The sequence below is a fragment of the Pongo pygmaeus genome, chromosome 6 (assembly GCF_028885625.2).
Source record: "Pongo pygmaeus isolate AG05252 chromosome 6, NHGRI_mPonPyg2-v2.0_pri, whole genome shotgun sequence".
Lineage (NCBI taxonomy): Eukaryota > Metazoa > Chordata > Mammalia > Primates > Hominidae > Pongo > Pongo pygmaeus.
The window spans coordinates 149,058,605-149,076,329 of NC_072379.2; the positions used below are offsets into that span (position 1 = coordinate 149,058,605).

Consider the following 17,725-nt stretch of genomic DNA (forward strand, 5'->3'; position numbering starts at 1 on the left):
GCACACTTGGCCCTGTCCTCAGGTCCCTGAGGAGCCTGGGACACCAGCACTGTGGTCTGGGGCAATGCTGGCTGCCCACCATGACTACAGGAGCAGTGCCTTGTGGCTGCAGCGCCCAGTGTGTCCCTCAAGTCAGGGTCACTGGGGACACACTCGGAGCCTAAGTGCCCCGCAGCTGAGCTTGGGAGCTGAAGCCTTTGCTCTTTACCACCCTGTGGAAGCAGCAGGGCAAGGACACCTGTCAGAGGGGAGTGCCCGCAACAGACTGAACATCACAAAGGGATGGGAAGATGCTTTCAGGACTAGAGTGAGTCCCGAGGTGACTGTCTGGAAACAGATCTTGAGATCATACAAGTAGGATGTTTGTTGAGATTCAGACGCTGTTCGCTCACAGCCATGCTTGCACAGAATCAGGAAGGGAAAGGCTCTAGGTTGCTCCTGCCTGAGGAGCTCTCCTTGTGGTAATAAGCAGGGAGCAGCGCCGGGCACGTTTCAGAGCCAGGGCAAGGGGTGAGACACAGTTTCGGAGCGGGGTTGAGAAGCGAAACTGCCCCTGCCCTGACTGGCTGTGAGGAGAGGACTCTTGCCCACCCCTGCTGTAGCTGGCCCAGTCCCGTCCTGCCTGCCTGTCCTCCCGTTCTCCTTTACCTTCTAAGCAGGGGTCACTGGGCTGTCCGCTCAATGGGAGGGGGGCCACCTTACACTTCCATGTGGCACATTAAGGTGGTTTTGCTTTGCTGGCTTCCGAAACAGCCACCACGCAAACCCTAGTTGACAGGCACAAATGAACAAATGAGCATGGTGGCTGTAAGTGACTGTCACAGTTAGGCAGCCTTCAACCAGCAGAGCTGGAAAGAGAGCTTGAGCCCTCACCAGTGCCGCCAGCACTCGGCCGCATCCTCACCCTGGGCACAGATGCCCCCTCCTGGCCTTTGCCTGCTTGGACAGACGAGGGTATTCAGGACTGAGCCTGGTCTAGGTGGTCCAGACCCACTTGGACCATATAATAAGTTTAAAGTTGTTTTAAGAATGTGGATTCTAAGTAATAAGCGGTAAGAAGTTCCATGGTCTGCAGCTGCGTTCCTCTGGCAGAAGCAGGTCCCTAGGTCTAGGTCTCCAGGACCTGTCCACAGTCACTGAAACGCCTTCTAGAATCGATGATCTAGTGGAAAATCTAGATGCAGTTTAGGTCTTTGGCACTGTACCCATCTCCTTTAAGAACTGTACAGTGTGGCTTGGAAGAGGAAATGTGGTCCCTTTGATGGGAGAAACTGAAGGACCTTTTGGAACTCAAAGGAGCTCCAGGGTTTGGGGTTGGGGGCACAGAAGGCTCCAGGCTGCTCATTCCATCCCGGGTGAGCCGAACGGGTCCTGGCTGACCTGAGTGCGACCTTCCCAGTCTGCCAGCCAGAGTGCCCCAGCAGGCAGGAACATGTGAAGGTTCCGCTTCAAAATATGAATGAATGGGCTCCTCGTGCCCTTATTATTTTCTGGCCACCCCCGGGGGTCTTGATGGAAGGGAGGCTGGCCTGCGGGGTGCAAGAACCACGATTCACTGCTCCCCCCTGAAGGTGCTTGGTCAAGAGCAGCAGGCATGCTGTTAGCCTTTGTGTGGGTTTGTTTTGGATGTGGCTCCTATACACAGCCTACGGATTTTATCTCATAAACCATCTTGACAGATCTTGCTCTTCACTGGGAGCCCTTAATCCATTTAAATGTAATTGACTGACTGATTTATTTAGGCTTTAACAGACTTTCTTACTTTGTGCTTTTTGTTTGTCCCACCTCTTCCGAGGGGCTTTCTATTCCCTGCCTTATTTTGTATTAACACTGTTGTGGGTTAAAAAAAATTCCATTGTTTCCTCTGCTGGCCTCAAAATGTAAAGAACTAAAAAGAGGAACACCCAAATTCACAATCATATTTGGGAGGTTTTGGCATATCTTTCTCAGAAATTGATGGAACAAATCGGGAGGGATGTAGAAGATTTGAACAGGCTCTTTAACAAAATTGGCCTGATTGATGCCCATATAGAACAGTACACCATGGAGCCAGGTGCGGTGGCTCACACCTGTAATCCCAGCACTTTGGGAGGCCGAGGCTGATGGATCACTTGAGGCCAGGAGTTCGAGACCAGCCTGGCCAACACAGTGAAACTCTGTCTCTCCAAAAAATACAAAAATTAGCTGGGCATGGTAGCATGCACCTGTAATCCCAGGTACTTGGGAGGCTGAGACATGAGAATCGCTTGAACCCGGGATGCAGAGGTTGCAGTGAGCTGAGATCATGCAACTGTACTGCAGCCTGTGTAAAGAGTGAAACTCCATCTCAAACAAACAAAAACTGTGTGCCATGGGACTGCTTAATATACATTCTTTTCAAGTATACACAGGACATTTACAAAAATTGACCATATATTAAGCCCTGCAGTAAGTTTAAATAGATTTAAAATATTGAAATTATATAGGGTATGTTCTCTGACAATACTTTTACCTTTTAAGCTAGAATTAAATAATAACCAGAAATTCTTATATATTCAAAAATGAGAATTATGCTGCTAAAATAACCCATGTGTCAATGAAGAAATCATAGTGGAAATTAAAAATGTTTCCCACTATTAAGAAAGTACCACAGGCCAGGTGTGGTGGCTCTCGCCTGTTGTCCCAAAACTTTGGGAGGCTGAGGCAGGCAGATCACTTGAGTCCGGGAGTTCGAGACTAGCCCGGGCAACATGGTAAAACCCCATCTCTACTGGAAAAAAAAAAAAAAAAAAAATATATATATATATATATATATATATATATATATGTATATATACACACACATATACACAAAAATTAGCCGGGCGTGGTGGCATGTGCCTGTAGTCCCAGCTACGCAGGAGGCTGAGGTGGGAGAATCACTTGAGTTTAGGAGGTGGAGGTTGCAGTGAGCCGAGATCGTGCCACTGCACTCCAGCCTGGGTGACAGAGTGAAACCCCGTCTCAAAAAAAAGAAAGAAAGAAAGGAAGGAAGGAAAGGAGAGCAGAGGAAAGGAAAGGAATCATATCAAAATGTGTAGCATAAAGCAATATCAGTACTTAGAAATGTATAGACATAAGTGAGTATGTGGAAAAGGAAGGACAGAATTCAAAAGGAGAAACAGAACAGCAAAGGAAACCCAAAGAAAAGTTAAAAAGGGCACACAAATATAAGAGCAGAAATTACTGAAATAGCATACATATAAATGATATAATCAACAAAGCCAAAAATCATTTCTTTTTTTTTTTTATTTTTATTTTTTAGTATTTATTGATGATTCTTGGGTGTTTCTCGGAGAGGAGGATATGGCAGGGTCATAGGATAATAGTGGAGAGAAGGTCAGGAGATAAACACATGAACAAAGGTCTCTGGTTTTCCCAGGCAGAGGTCCCTGCGGCCTTCTGCAGTGTTTGTGCCCCTGGGTACTTGAGATTAGGGAGTGGTGATGACTCTTAAAGAGCATGCTGCCTTCAAGCATCTGTTTAACAAAGCACATCTTGCACCGCCCTTAATCCATTTAACCCTGAGTTGACACAGCACATGTTTCAGAGAGCACGGGGCTGGGGGAAAGGCCATAGATCAACAGCATCCCAAGGCAGAAGAACTTCTCCTAGTCAGAACAAAATGGAGTCTCCTATGCCCACCTCTTTCTACACAGACACAGCAACAATCTGATCTCTCCTTCCTTTCCCCACACTTCCCCCTCTTCTTTTCAACAAAACCGCCATCATCCTCATGGCCCGCTCCCGATGGTCGCTGTCCCGATGGTCGCTGTTGGGTACACCTCCCAGACAGGGCGGCCGGGCAGAGGTGCTCCTCACTTCCCAGACGGGGCCGCCGGGCAGAGGCGCTCCTCACTTCCCAGACGGGGCGGCCGGGCAGAGACACTCCTCACCTCCCAGATGGGGCGGCCGGGCAGAGGCGCTCCTCACTTCCTCCCAGACGGGTGGCAGCCAGGCAGAGGCGCTCCTCACCTCCCAGACGGGGCGGCCGGGCAGAGGCGCTCCTCACTTCCCAGAGGGGGCGGCCGGGCAGAGACGCTCCTCACTTCCTCCCAGACGGGGTGGCGGCCAGGCAGAGGCGCTCCTCACCTCCCAGACAGGGCGGCCGGGCAGAGGTGCTCCTCACTTCCCACACTGGGCGGCCGGGCAGAGGCGCTCCTCACCTCCCAGACGGGGTGGCCAGGCAGAGGCGCTCCTCACTTCCCAGATGGTGTGGCGGCTGGGCAGAGGCGCTCCTCACTTCCCAGATGGGGCAGCCAGGCAGATGCGCTCCTCACTTCCTCCCAGACGGGGTGGCGGCCAGGCAGAGGCGCTCCTCACCTCCCAGACGGGGCGGCCGGGCAGAGGTGCTCCTCATTTCCCAGACGGGGCAGCCGGGCAGAGGTGCTCCTCACTTCCTCCCAGACGGGGTGGCAGCCGGGCAGAGGCACTCCTCACCTCCCAGACGGGGCGGCCGGGCAGAGGTGCTCCTCACCTCCCAGACAGGGTGGCCAGGCAGAGGCGCTCCTCACTTCCCATATGGGGTGGCGGCCGGGCAGAGGCGCTCCTCCCTTCCCAGATGGGGCAGCCGGGCAGAGGCACTCCTCACTTCCTCCCAGACAGGGTGGTGGCCAGGCAGAGGCACTCCTCATCTCCCAGACGGGGTGGCCGGGCAGAGGTGCTCCTCATCTCCCAGACGGGGCAGCCAGGCAGAGGCGCTCCTCACCTCCCAGACGGGGCGGCCGGGCAGAGGTGCTCGTCACTTCCTCCCAGACGGGGTGGCCGGGCAGAGGCACTCCTCACCTCCCAGACGGGGCGGCCGGGCAGAGGCGCTCCTCACTTCCCAGATGGGGCGGCCGGGCAGAGGCGCTCCTCACTTCCTCCCAGATGGGGTGGCGGCCAGGCAGAGGCACTCCTCACCTCCCAGACGGGGCGGCCGGGCAGAGGCGTTCCTCGCTTCCCAGACGGGGCAGCCGGGCAGAGGCACTCCTCACATCCCAGACGATGGGCGGCCGGGCAGAGGTGCTCCTCACTTCCTCCCAGATGGGGTGGCAGCCAGGCAGAGGCACTCCTCACCTCCCAGACGGGGTGGCTGGGCAGAGGCGCTCCTCACATCCCAGACGGGGTGGCCGGGCAGAGGCGCTCCTCACATCCCAGACGATGGGCGGCCGGGCAGAGACGCTCCTCACTTCCTATACGGGATGGCGGCCGGGCAGAGGCGCTCCTCACTTCCCAGATTGGGCGGCTGGGCAGAGGGGCTCCTCACATCCCAGACGATGGGCGGCCAGGCAGAGACGCTCCTCACTTCCTAGACGGGGTGGCGGCGGTGCAGAGGCTGTAATCTTAGCAGTTTAAGAGGCCAAGGCAGGAGGCTGGTAGGTGGAGGTTGTAGCGAGCCGAGATCACGCCACTGCCCTCCAGCCTGAGCACCATTGAGCATTGAGTGAGCGAGACTCAGTCTGCAATCCCAGCACCTCGGGAGGCCGAGGCAGGCAGATCACTCGAAGCCAGGAGCCGGAGACCAGCCCGGTCAACACGGCGAAACCCTGTCTCCACCAAAAACACAAAAACCATTCAGACGTGGCGGCGCGCGCCTGCAATCCCAGGCACCCGGCAGGCCAAGGCAGGAGAGTCACAGGAGCCCGAGGCAGGGAGGTTGCAGCGAGCCGAGATCACGGCAGCACAGTTCAGCTTCGGCAACAGAGGGAGACCGAAAAAAGAAGGAGAGGGAGACCGAAGAAAGGGGAGAGGGAGAGGGAGAGGAGGGAGAGGAGGGAGAGGAGGCAGAGGGAGAGGAGGGAGAGGGAGAGGGAGAGGGAGAGGAGCCAAAAATCATTTCTTTACAAAGCTAACAACATGGACTACTAGCATGTGATGAAATCATCAATAAAAAAAGCACAAATAACCAGTCTCAGAATGAAAAAGGTGACATTACTGCAGATGCTGCAGGCTATAGAAAGACAATAAGATATTATAAGCAACTTTTTGCCAAAATTTTGAAAATTCAATGAAAATAACTCCCATAAGAATGCAATTTAGACTCAAAAACAAAACAAAACCAAAAAAAACCTGAATAGTCCCATACCTTTGAAAAAAAATGCATTAGTGATCAAACATCTTATAAAAGAAACTGTAGGGCCAGGCACTGTGGCTCAGGCCTATAATCCCAGCACTTTGGGAGGCCAAGGCAGGCAGATCGCCTGAGGTCAGAAGTTCGAGACCATCCTGGCCAACATGGTGAAACCGTGTCTCTACTAAAAAATACAAAAAATTAGCCAGGCGTGGTGGCGTACGCCTGTAATCCCAGCTACCTGGGAGGCTCAGGTGGGAGAACCACTTGAACCCGGGAGGTGGGGGTTGCAGTGAGCCGAGATCACGCCACTGCACTCCAGCCTGGGCAACAAGAGCAAAACTCCGTCTAAAAAAAGAAAAAAGAAAAGAAACTGTAGGCCCAAAAGGCCTCACTAGTAAGTTCTATCTCACATTTAAAAAGGAAATTATTTCAATAATATACAAACTATTCCAGAGAATGGAAAAATATGGGACACTCTGACTCGTTTCACGAGACTGGCATAATCTTGAAATTTCCAAAACTTGAGGACAGTACAAGAGAACAAAATTGCAGGCTAATCTCAAAAAATGTACATAGGAAAAATACTCAACAAAATATTAGCCAAAGAGAATCTAGCAATATACAAAATGTTTTACTGAGTAAAACGTCATTACCCAGTTGGCTTCATCTTGTAGATCAGAACGGTTTCAACATTTGAAAATCACCAGTGGTAACCCACAGTAATAGATTAAAGGGGAAAATTCACATGATCATCTCAATAGCTGCAGAAAGATCACTTGATAAGAGCCAGCACCCATCAATATTCTAAGTGAACTGGGATGAGAAAGGAAATTTCTTAATTTGATGAGGATTATATACCAAAAAAAAAGATGATAGCTGTATTAGCCTGTTTTCATGCTGCTAATAAAGACATACCCAAGACTGAGTAATTTATAAAGAAAAGAGGTTTAATGGACTCACAGTTCCACATGGCTGAGGAGGCCTCACAATCATGGTGGAAGGTGAAGGAGGAACAAAGGCATGTCTTACATGGCGGCAGGCAAGAGACTGTAGGGGAACTGCCCTCTGTAAAACCATCAAATCTCATGAGACTTATTCACTATCATGAGAAAAGCAAGGGAAAAACCCACCCCCATGATTCGGTTACCTCCTACTGAGTCCCTCCCATGATGTGGGGATTATGGGAGCTACAATTCAAGATGAGATTTGGGTGGGGACACAGCCAAACAATATCAATAGCTAATATGCTTAATGGTGACATATTGAAGTGTTAAAAACCAGTATACCGAAATTAAGTTATATTTACATATACCAACAGCCAACAGTTAGAAAATATTTAAAGATTTTATTTGTAGTAACAAAAAACTCAAGAGCCCAGGAATCAATCTAAAAAAGATTTATGTGGAGAGAACTATTGAGCACTTTTTGTGATTTCCTTGAAGCACAGAAGTTAAGAAACTTGCTCAAAGCTACACAGTTGCTAGGTGAGTTTGAGCTGGGAGTCTCTGGCTTCAGAGCTAAGGAAGGCCCCAAAACATGCAGGGCAAGAGGCACACTGAACTCTGGACCTTCACATTAGATTTGTCAGTGTCTGAGGCAAATCAGGGAGGAAGAAATAAATAGATTGTTATAAAAATTAGTAATCTGCAGCATCTATTTGTGTGTTACTTTGTTGAATGTCTGCCCCCCACACCCACCAGCCCCCAGTTGTAAGTTCTGTGGATGAGGCAAATACATATGGTATATCTGGCATCAACACTGGATCAGCTACATAGTGGGGGTTCAATAAACCTGGATTGAATCTCTGAATAACACTCTTATTTGGGTTTAAGACAGAGAGTGGGCTGGGCGCGGTGGGTCACACCTGTAATCTCAGCACTTTGGAAGGCTGAGGCGGGTGGATCACTTGAGGCCAGGAGTTCGAGAGCAGCCTGGCCAACATGGTGAAACCCCAGCTCTACTAAAAATACAAAAAATTAGCTGGGCATGGTGGTGTGCATCTGTAATCCCAGCTACTTGGGAGATTGAGGCAGGAGAACCGCTTGAATCCAGGAGGTGGGGGTTGCAGCAAGCCGTGATTGTGCCACTGCACTCCAGCCCGGGCGACAGAGTGTGACTCTGTCTCAAAAAAAAAAAAAAAGACAGTGAAGGTGTTGGAATAAATTCATCTAAATTTTCCACGTGTTTATTGGACCCTTGGGTTCTAGTAGAAACCATGAGCTGGTACCATCAACACCTCAGGCTGAGCACCATGCCTCAGTTTCCTGTGTTAACAGGCCAGTCACACATTGTTACAGAAGACAGAGCATTGCCCTAGGGCATCTCTGTTGACCCTGCATGTCCTCAGACACTTCTTCATTCCCTCCATTTAAAATTTTTAAAAATGATTCTGGCTTGGTGGTAATCTGGACATGGATCTTTAAGATGATGGAGAAGTTCACAGAGCAACAGTTCTCTTCCCTGAGTGCAAATTGGGGTCACTTGAGAGAGATTTAAAAAATCAGGTTTAGGCCCCACCTATACAGATTCTCATTCATGGAGAATGAGATGATTGATAGATGGAGTTGGCATCTATCATCTATCTAGCCATATGTATGCGTGTATAAACTTTTTATTAAAATACAATATACAAAAAAAAGTACAGATTCAATTGGTATATTTTTAAATTGCTGGAGATTCTGCCGTGCAGCCAGTATTGAGAACCATTCTTGTTGGCAAAACTGTAGAACAATCAGAGTTTACCACTGCTGCCTCCCAGCCATTCCCCCTGCTAACCACAGAGAACTTCTGCATCTATCTGCCTTCCACAGGCAGCATGCGTTTATTTCATGCCAAATTTCAGAGTGCCAGGAGCCCGGGAGCAGCCACTGTAGCTCTCAGCAGGCTGGTGGCACTGCATTAGGCGGCTGCTGTTCGCCAGAACAGTGGGCCAGGGAGGGACCACAGGCCCCCAAAGATGAGCGGGCGGAGGTCTTCAGAAGGAGTTGTGAGTGTGTGGAAGCCCCTCCAGAGTCCCGGGTCGCAGCTGAGAATAATCGAGCCAGACTTTTCTTTACCTCCCCTCCCCACCAATAATGACACATCTGCTCTGAGTCCCAGTACCTTGGGAAATTCTCAACTAGGAAACTAAGTAAATTAATCCGTTCTCTTACCTCCTCCCAGGAAATAATTTGTATTTTGCCAGAAACTTTCAATCGACTTTGAGGCTGCTATGAGCAGAACAGGAAGCTGTTCTGAATCTGGAATGCCTTTGCTCGTCCATCAAACCACACTGAGACCACCTGCTCTGCCAGACCTAGGGCAGAGAGGCAGGAACCTGTATTTCTGGAATCCCTATTTCCGAGGGGAGAGCTGGTCAAGGAAAGGGGCTTCCGTTCCAGCGCCTTGGCGCCATCTGCGGGGAAAGACAGGCAATGACAATTCAGGGCTGCAACTGGTCCCGGTAGGGGGCTGAAAGGAAAACAGAAGCCGTGAAGCCCACCTTCCTACTCCCGAACATTACCTTAAGGGCTTCCTCAGAGATCCCACGCTGCCTTGTATATGAAGCCACCTTGTGTGTATTACTGGGCAGAGGGTGAAGAGACGCCTTGCTACCAGCTCTCTTTCTACAGCAGAGCTTGGTTCTGCAGTCACCTTGCTGGAAGGTGGGGGAAGGGCAGCCTCCTTCGGAGGTTCCCCACTGCCAAGAGAATCAGGTCTGTGCCTAATCCTGGCACAGCCTTCCAGAGAGGCAGCCACGGGCAGCGGTGCTGGGTTCGGATGAGGACATCACCTGTGGGGCTGTGGAAGGGATTCCTACTTGGAGGGAGTGAATGATGAGAGCCAGATGAACTTTAACATCACGCCCCAATTTAGGATTTCATATACCTGTCAGGTCTGATGTGAGATTTTTTTTTGAGCAGGGTCTCACTCTGTCACCCACGCTGGAGTGCAGTGACATGGTCATACCTCACTGCAGCCTGGAACTCCTGGGTTCAAGCAATCTTCCCACCTCAGCCTCCCCAGTAGGTGGGACTAAAGGTATGCACCACCACGCACAGCCGGGTTTTTTTGTTTTTGTTTTTTTATAAGAGACAGGGTCTTGCTATGTTGCTCAGGTCTGTCTCAAACTTCTGGGCTCAAGCGATCCTTCCACGCTGGCCTCCCAAAGTGCTGGGATTACGGGTGTGAGCCATCATGCCTGGCCAAGATGAATTTGTACCTTGAAAATATTGTGGCCAGGCGCGGTGGCTCACGCCTGTAATCCCAGCACTTTGGGAGGCCAAAGCGGGCGGATCACTTGAGGTCAGGAGTTCAAGACCAGCCTGGTCAACTTGGTGAAACCCCGTCTCTACTAAAAATACAAAAATTAGGTGGGCGTGGTGGCACATGCATGTAATCCCAGCTACTCGGGAGGCTGAGGCAGGAGAATCACTTAAACCCGGGAGGTGGAGATTGCAGTGAGCCGAGATCGCGCCATTGCACTCCAGCCTTGGCAACAAGAGTGAAACTCCGTCACAAAAAAAAAAAAAAAAGAAAAGAAAGAAACTATCGTTTGAATGTGTGGCTCAAATAAGACCATTGAAAGCATAATTGTAAAATGTTGAAGTTTTGTGCCAATGTGTGCAAATATTTGGAGAGAGAGACCACATTCTCATTTAGACTCTTAAAGCAAACTTCATGTATTTTCCAGCAATGTTTCCTTGACATTGGCTTGACTTTGTGCCAGATCCCTTACTTCTCCCTGGCAGTGGCGAGTCCCTAACTTGACCCAACGTTGCCTGAGCTGTTCTGTTTACTAACTACAGCAACAGCAACTAACACTTACTGTTAGTTATTTATTATATGCTAATCACAAGGATGACATTTAATAAGGACCTATGTTGGAAAGATTTGAGAACAGTCCTGCCCTTGACCACTTTTATAAATTAAGGTTTAGTGTTTTTCAACTGACTTTAGCTAATATTTACATCCAGAATGCGCCAGGCACTATGCCATATTATTTCATTATTTCACTTTATTCTAGCACCAACCAAATGAAGTATAATTTTATCTTGATTTTGCAGAGGAGGAAATTGAAGCTTAGATCAGTCAGTCAACTACTCAACATGGTGAAGGGGAGGGATGGTAGACAAGTCACCCCTGAGCATCCTGCTGGTCTCTCTAGCTATAATATGTACTTGTTTTCCTCAGAGTCTCTTATAGTCTCGCAATAGCTGAGTTGGTGCATGTTGCAACTTTGCATAAGAATAAATGCAGACCCAGAGTCTAGGCAGTAAAAACATTTATCATTGACCCAATAACTTTTTCCCATAAAAACTTCTGACATCCCACTGTTTCCCAGCATTGCACCCTGGATTTTATTGGCAGAGATTTAATTTACAGTAGCATCCTAGGCTGGCTTGTGTGCACATGGTCAGCTGAGGGCCAGATCTGGGCCTTCTCTATTGCTGCTCATCTCCCTGGCATGAATGAGGGACTCGATGAGAGAAACATCTAATGGGGTGCACCAGAGAACTCACACTCTTGGCCCATCTCCTACTTTCCACCCGAATTCAACTCTCGACCCATCTCTGAGAGACATTTGACCAGAATTTCTTCAGGCAGGAAAGCTGACATGGAAACATGAACAGGTAGGGAGACAGTAAGAGGGACACGGCCCAGCCTGCAGATCTCCCTGTCTGGGCACCTGTAGTGAAGACACCAGGAGCTGGGTCCCTCACTTGGAAGAAACCATGCCTGCAGCCCTTCTCTCCTCCAGGATCTGAAAGCAAGGTGCCAGGCTGGGCCTGGTGACTCAAGCCTGTAATCCTAGCACTTTGGGAGGCTGAGGCAGGAGCATTGCTTGAGGACAGAAGTTCGAGACCAACCTGGGCAACATAACAAGACCTCATCTCGAAAAAAAAAAAATTAAAAATAAAAGCAAGGTGCAGAAGTAACCAAAACCCCTTGTCACCCCATCCACCACGTGGCAGTCCTGAGACAAGGATCTAAGAAAGGAAAGTAAGTTGACGTGAAAGGATAATTTGGAGAATGTCCACTTTTTACACGGGCCCTGGGTCAGTCAACAGAGTAGGGGAGAGACTGCTGGTCCCTCTGCCCTCTTAGCCTTGTTCTGTGGTTTCTATCCCTTCATTCCTGGCAGGGAGCATAGAGGAATCAGAGCCTCTTGGGGTGCTCAAGGCGGGGCAAAGACCTAGGGCCGGGTCTTGCTGCTTGCCAAGGCCCAGTGGCAATTCAGGGTGACCTCCTGTCTTGGCACAGGCAGGAAAGGTGACACCACAAGGAGTCGACTGGTGCCCTGGCTGCTGTTCTCCCAGAGGATGCAGGGGCTGCGCTGCTCCTAGAACTGCATAGCCACCCAAGTGCTCCAAATATCGAGCATCGTGAGCAGCAAGGGAAGGGCAGGGCTGGGTGGGGACAGCTGCCACGGTCGGTCCCCCAGGCAGGGGAACAGCCTTCCAGCAGGGTCTTGGTGACACTCTTATTGATCAGATCCAGAGCTAGACCTTCTGTTAGGGGCTAGCTCAAGGCCAGAAACCTACAGCTCAGGAGAGCTTGGCTTTAGATTTCTAGAAATAATGGGAACAGTTGCCAAGTCACTAACACAGCCCTGAGAAAGAGAATCTCCTTAAATGTTGTGCCCTGGCACCTTGCTTTCCTCACTCTAGTCTCAGCTTTGGCTGAAGGGGTCAGAGGCAAGGTTAAGGGCTCTTTGTTGAGGGGCTGGTGGATCTAGTCAAAGAGAGGCCACTTCAGTGGAGTAGTGCTGAGATCTGTCAGCCTGGGAAGTCTGGCAGGATGCCATAGGCACTCTGGGGGCTCATACTGGGCTGAAATCCTCACGACTGGGCTGGAGTATGAGCCCCGGGAGTCCAGGATCATGGAGAAGATGGCTTTGCTTGGGATGGAGGAATTGAGCAGCTTCTTGGACACCTCCTTAATGGATGTCTAAAAGGGTTCTTCCTCCTGCTGGGAGAAGCCAAGCTTGGAGGTGGGCTCCAAAACCTTGTCTGGAAATGCTGAGGCCCTGAGAATTGCAGGGTGGGCTCTTTCAGGCCAGGAGAAAACAAGATCTGTTTCTACCAGACCTGACTTTCCTCCCTCTCTCCCTCTGCTAACCATCAGTATTTCAAAGACTTCTGGTTTGGGGATGTAAACTCAGTATAGGAGGTCTTTGTCCTTGAAATTAGAGGCTGGGACAAGTCCTTCCAGGGGTGGACTGACTCCCCTTGGAGATCTGGGATGGGAAGATGCATCTTTGCAAGGTAGGCACTCCAATTTGATGGCCTCCAGGAAAGGCACTGCTTCCCCTGGCTGGATTCCTCTAAGAGAGGTTTCTGCTTTTGTCCAGTCCTGGAGCAGGAAAAGGGGTTGCTCCTTCCTCAATTAGGATCACCTGGAGGCTTGCGAACTCTCTGGCTGTGATGACTGAATCTGAGCTCATTAGTTTATGGGTGTAGCCCCCAGGGAGAGTTGGATCTTCACTGAGGGCTGCAACACCAAGGCCTGTTCACAGGGAATTGAGTGGGCCAAGGTGTGAGTGGGCATCAGGGAGTCCAGGCTGGATGCACAGATTCCGGAAAAGTTCTGAAGTGGGTCATCCCTGCTATTTAAATACCTGGGGCACCCCCCAAGTAGCCACTGGCATTGAAGCAGATGGCCCAGAAGAAGACCTTGCTTTTTGGTGGATATTTCGCTAAAAACATATTAGGGAGGAGGCTTGGCAGATGGAATACTTCCAGCCTGATGTGGAGTGAGCTTCAATTAGGGGAAATGTTTCTCCATCCTTGTATAGACGTCTTCCAGTCACATGTTCTCGTCCATGTTGAAGGCAAATTGAATCATATCCAGTCAGGCAGGGGCACCTCATTATTAGCGGGCTCTGATCCCAGGGCGGTTCTCTGTCTCCATTGCTTGCTGCTGCTGCTGGAGCCCAACCCATCAGAACTCATCTTTCCAAGTCAAGAGTGAAGCACAGCTCCCTCGTGTCTGCCTGGAACAGGCTCCAGTGGTTTGGAGGATGAGTTCTGAAGGGCGAGTTTGAAGAATAAACTTCTAGGACCACCTGTTGCTACTGTCTTTTCCTTTAGTGGTCAGGAATGAGACATTGTTCAGACTATTGCCATCTTTGGGGACAGCCATTATCCGGGTGTTGGGTGGGGGTGGGGGTGATTAATAACCTTGATTCCAGTTGGAAACTTTCAAGGGTCAGCACTGCTGCCTCTCAGGAGCCCTGCACCCGACCAGGATCAGGTCAAAGCCCCGAGAACAGTCTGAGGTCAAAGCCCTGAGAACAGTAAGGGGAGGGGAGCAACTAACATTAGTGTAAACCCCAGAATCTGAGCCTGAGAACAGAAGCTCTGATGTCCGAGAGCAAAAGATGATGTCCCAACTCTAGAACAGAGAGCAAATGCACTTTTCCTCTGCCTTTTTGTTCTAGCAGGGCCCCCAATGGATCGGATGGCACCCACTCACTTTGGTGAGGGCAGATTTTCTTTCAGTTGACTGCTTGAAATGCCAGTCTCTCTCAGTAAGACCCTCACACACACCCAGAAGTGGTCTTTTACCAACTATCTGGACATCCCTTGGCCCAGTGAAGTTGACACATAAAATTACCCATCACAGAAGCTCAACTCAACTAGCCAAGACAAAAGGAGAAATAGGCCGGGCATGGTAGCTCACACCTGTAATCCCAGCACTTTGGTAGGCCAAGGCAGGTGGATCATTTGAGGTCAGGGGTTCAAGACCAGCCTGGCCAACATGGTGAAATTCCATCTCTACTGAAAATACAAAAAATAGCCGGGTGTGGTGGTGCTGTAGTGGTGGTGCACCTATAGTCCCAGCTACTTGGAGGCTGAGGCACGAGAATCATTTGAACCCGGGAGGCAGAGGTTGCAGTGAGCCAAGATCATGCAACTGCTCTCCAGCCTGGGTGACAGAGAAAGACCTTGTCTAAAAAAAAAAGAAATATATTGGCTCAATGAAGTCATGGGAATGATTGCGTCAAGAAGCAGGCAGAATTACAGGGATAAGAGATTTATTGGGAAGTATAGCTCCCATCAGAGATAAAAAAGGGAGAAAGCAGTCTCAGGCACAATAAGCATCCGACCCCTCTGCAAAGAGAGCTGGGAGCAGGGGGAATAGGATTGTGTAGTTGGAGCCTCAGACCCCGATGCACAAAGTCTCAGACACCCCGACAGAGTTCTGGCCCAGAGAGCTTATTCGCCAGCTTATTAGACGACTTCCACTTTGGGTAGAAATAGCCCGGCATGGTCACTGGCTGGGGACTTCCTGGGAGGAGCATGGCCTTGGCTCACAAGCTGAGGTGGACCCTGGATGCACTGACAGCAGCCAGCTGTCAGCTCACCATCCTCTTCACAGAGGAGCAGCATTGGGTTTGGAAGTGAAATCCAAGGGCGCATCTCCATGGTTGCCACAGAAACAAGGGATACAGTTTGGCCTAAGGAATGCCAAGAATCTGTGGCTCATCTGATACAAAGATCTTCTTTGCTCCTCATTCCCACTTTACTCTGGGGTCAGCTCCATTCTCCCTCACTGAAAACCAATCTCATTCACGTGATAAGAAATATGGCCTATGGAAGCTTCCATGTGTTACTTCCTATAGCTTTTGTTACCCAAGAGGGTCTGACTCACACAGTCACTGGTCCAAAGTTCAAAATCCTGGGGAAGGGCGCCAACTGCCTAGCTTGGGCTGGGTTCCCTCTCCTGGACTAATCACCTGGTGCCAGGGCCAGGACTATGCAGAAACACAGCAGCTCCATCTCACCAAGAAGAAGGAGGGGGTACATTTTTTTTTAGAAAAACAGCAGCACTGACTACATAAAATTAGATATCTGTTCCAAATGGTCTACACATCTTGCCTCCATTTCCTCACTCCAATTCACCTTTCAGACATTCGCAATCTAACTTTTGCCACCATCATTCTACTGAAGCAGCTAAGTGACCGCCCATGAGTTTATAGTTAATAAATCTGATGGTCCTCTTGAACTGTCAATATAACAGTTGCTGACATAGGACTGGCTCTAGCTATTGTGCCCACTGCAGTAGATACTTGGGCCTGACTGTCCAGCCTGGGGGCCAGCATTTCCCTGGGAACTCCCATTTCTTCCATAAATGAGTGGGACATGACATCCATAGGACAACGATCATAGCTGAACAACCCTGGGATCAACTTGACCTTAGCTCAGCCAGATTCTTTCTTCCAGGAGTCTGGAATTGAGAAAGTTAGTCAATTGTTTGAATGACTACACCAGTAACTGGTCAATGTGGAAGCTGTGGAGAGGCCACCTTTGCTATGCTCTATGAGTGAAGAAGCAGGAAAGCTGGTCCACAGAAAAGGAAGGAAGGAATGCACAGAGAAGCAGGGGAGAAAATAGCGCATCTGGTGAGTAACCCTGGAAGAAAGCAGTTGTGTGGGGTACACAGCAGAGCAGAAGCTGAAGGGAGGTCACTTAGAGGGTACATTGCCCTCATTAGGGAGTCCCTAACGAGGAGCCCCACACAGGGAGCAAGTGACCTAGAAGAACTCAGCAAAGGACCTCATGAGAGACACAGTCACTATTCCAGCAGCATCCTGCCACACAGAGGACACCTGGGTTGGGTGACAACAACACTGGTCAGATGGGAGGCATTCTCCTTCCCCTCCTTCCTGTCATCCCCCTGGGGGAGCCAACTGGGGCCCAGGGTATGAGGAAGAGCAGTGAAAGAACAAGATGGAGATCATTGAGACCTGGGCCCCTTTTCCCATCACTGCAGTCCCCAGGGAGGTTGGAGAGATGCTTCAGAGTGGATGAGATATAGAAGTTGTGGGTTACATGGTGCTAGACTTTTTAATAACTGAAAATGAGACTATCGTAACATCCAAAATATATTAGGATCCACCTAACATACAGTCCAGGAGTGGGTGTGACCAGAACTTCTCCTGCCCCTGTACACTCACTACCATGCCACGGGTCTTGGCTGCTGTTCCCACCAAAGACTGTTTTCCCACCTCTTAAACCTTGGGGGGCTTTGTAACTTGATTTGATCAAGAAAATATGGCTGAAGTGACATTGTGTGAGTGCTGCAGCCATGGCTTCAGGCAGCCCTTACAGATTCTGCACCAGCCCCCTTGGAATACACAGCTGGCATGTCGGAGGCTGAGGTCAGCCTCCTGGAGGAGGAGAGAGAGGCCTAGCCAATAGCTAGCACCAACCACTGGACATGAGAACAGGACCATTTTGGACCACCCAGATCCAGTTGAGCCACAAGGTAACTGTACCTACAAGGAGGAACCCAGGTGAGACCAGCCAAAAACCACTCTGCTGAACCCAGTCCAAATTGCTAACCCACAGAACTGTAAGCAAATAAAAGGTTGTTTTAAGTGGCTCAATTTCAGAGTGATTTGTTACACACAATAAAAAAGTGATATAGCGAAGAAGGCAGATACAACAGGATAGGTATGAATGCGACGATGAAAGAAGAAAATAAAGTTGTTTCTTGGCACTTCCCAAGTCCAGCTCATTTAATTTACAAGCAATATTTGCAAAAGGCAGATCCCTGCAACAATATGAGATTTTTCCCCCGGGTATTCTCAAGTGCCTAAATACCTACTTGGTTTAAAATAGATAATTCTCAGCTGGGCACAGTGACTCAGGCCTGTAATCTCAG

At 49.8% G+C, this 17,725-nt stretch overlaps 1 protein-coding gene across 1 annotated transcript; it reads right to left on the reverse strand.

Moving 5' to 3' along the window:
• Positions 1 to 5,549: 5,549 nt before the first annotated feature.
• On the reverse strand, positions 5,550 to 15,483 carry LOC129040106 (uncharacterized). The gene is made up of 6 exons (XM_063668474.1): positions 15,402 to 15,483; positions 13,674 to 13,751; positions 13,452 to 13,546; positions 9,576 to 9,710; positions 7,034 to 7,138; positions 5,550 to 5,691 (listed from the first exon to the last, which is right to left on the reverse strand). The coding sequence occupies exons 1-6, from the start codon at positions 15,481 to 15,483 to the stop codon at positions 5,575 to 5,577; spliced, it is 612 nt and encodes a 203-aa protein (XP_063524544.1). The 3' UTR covers positions 5,550 to 5,574.
• Positions 15,484 to 17,725: the final 2,242 nt, after the last annotated feature.

Excerpts from the sequence above, each read along its gene's own strand:
- LOC129040106 (XM_063668474.1), bottom strand. The coding sequence starts at position 15,483 with ATGGAGATGCGCCCTTGGATTTCACTTCCAAACCCAATGCTGCTCCTC. Across the intron at positions 9,711-13,451 it reads GAGAGTTCGCAAGCCTCCAG|CAAGGTGACTGCAGAACCAA; the intron begins GTGATCCTAATT and ends CCCACCTTCCAG. Across the intron at positions 7,139-9,575 it reads TCTCTGAGGAAGCCCTTAAG|AGGGCAGTTCCCCTACAGTC; the intron begins GTAATGTTCGGG and ends ATGGTTTTACAG.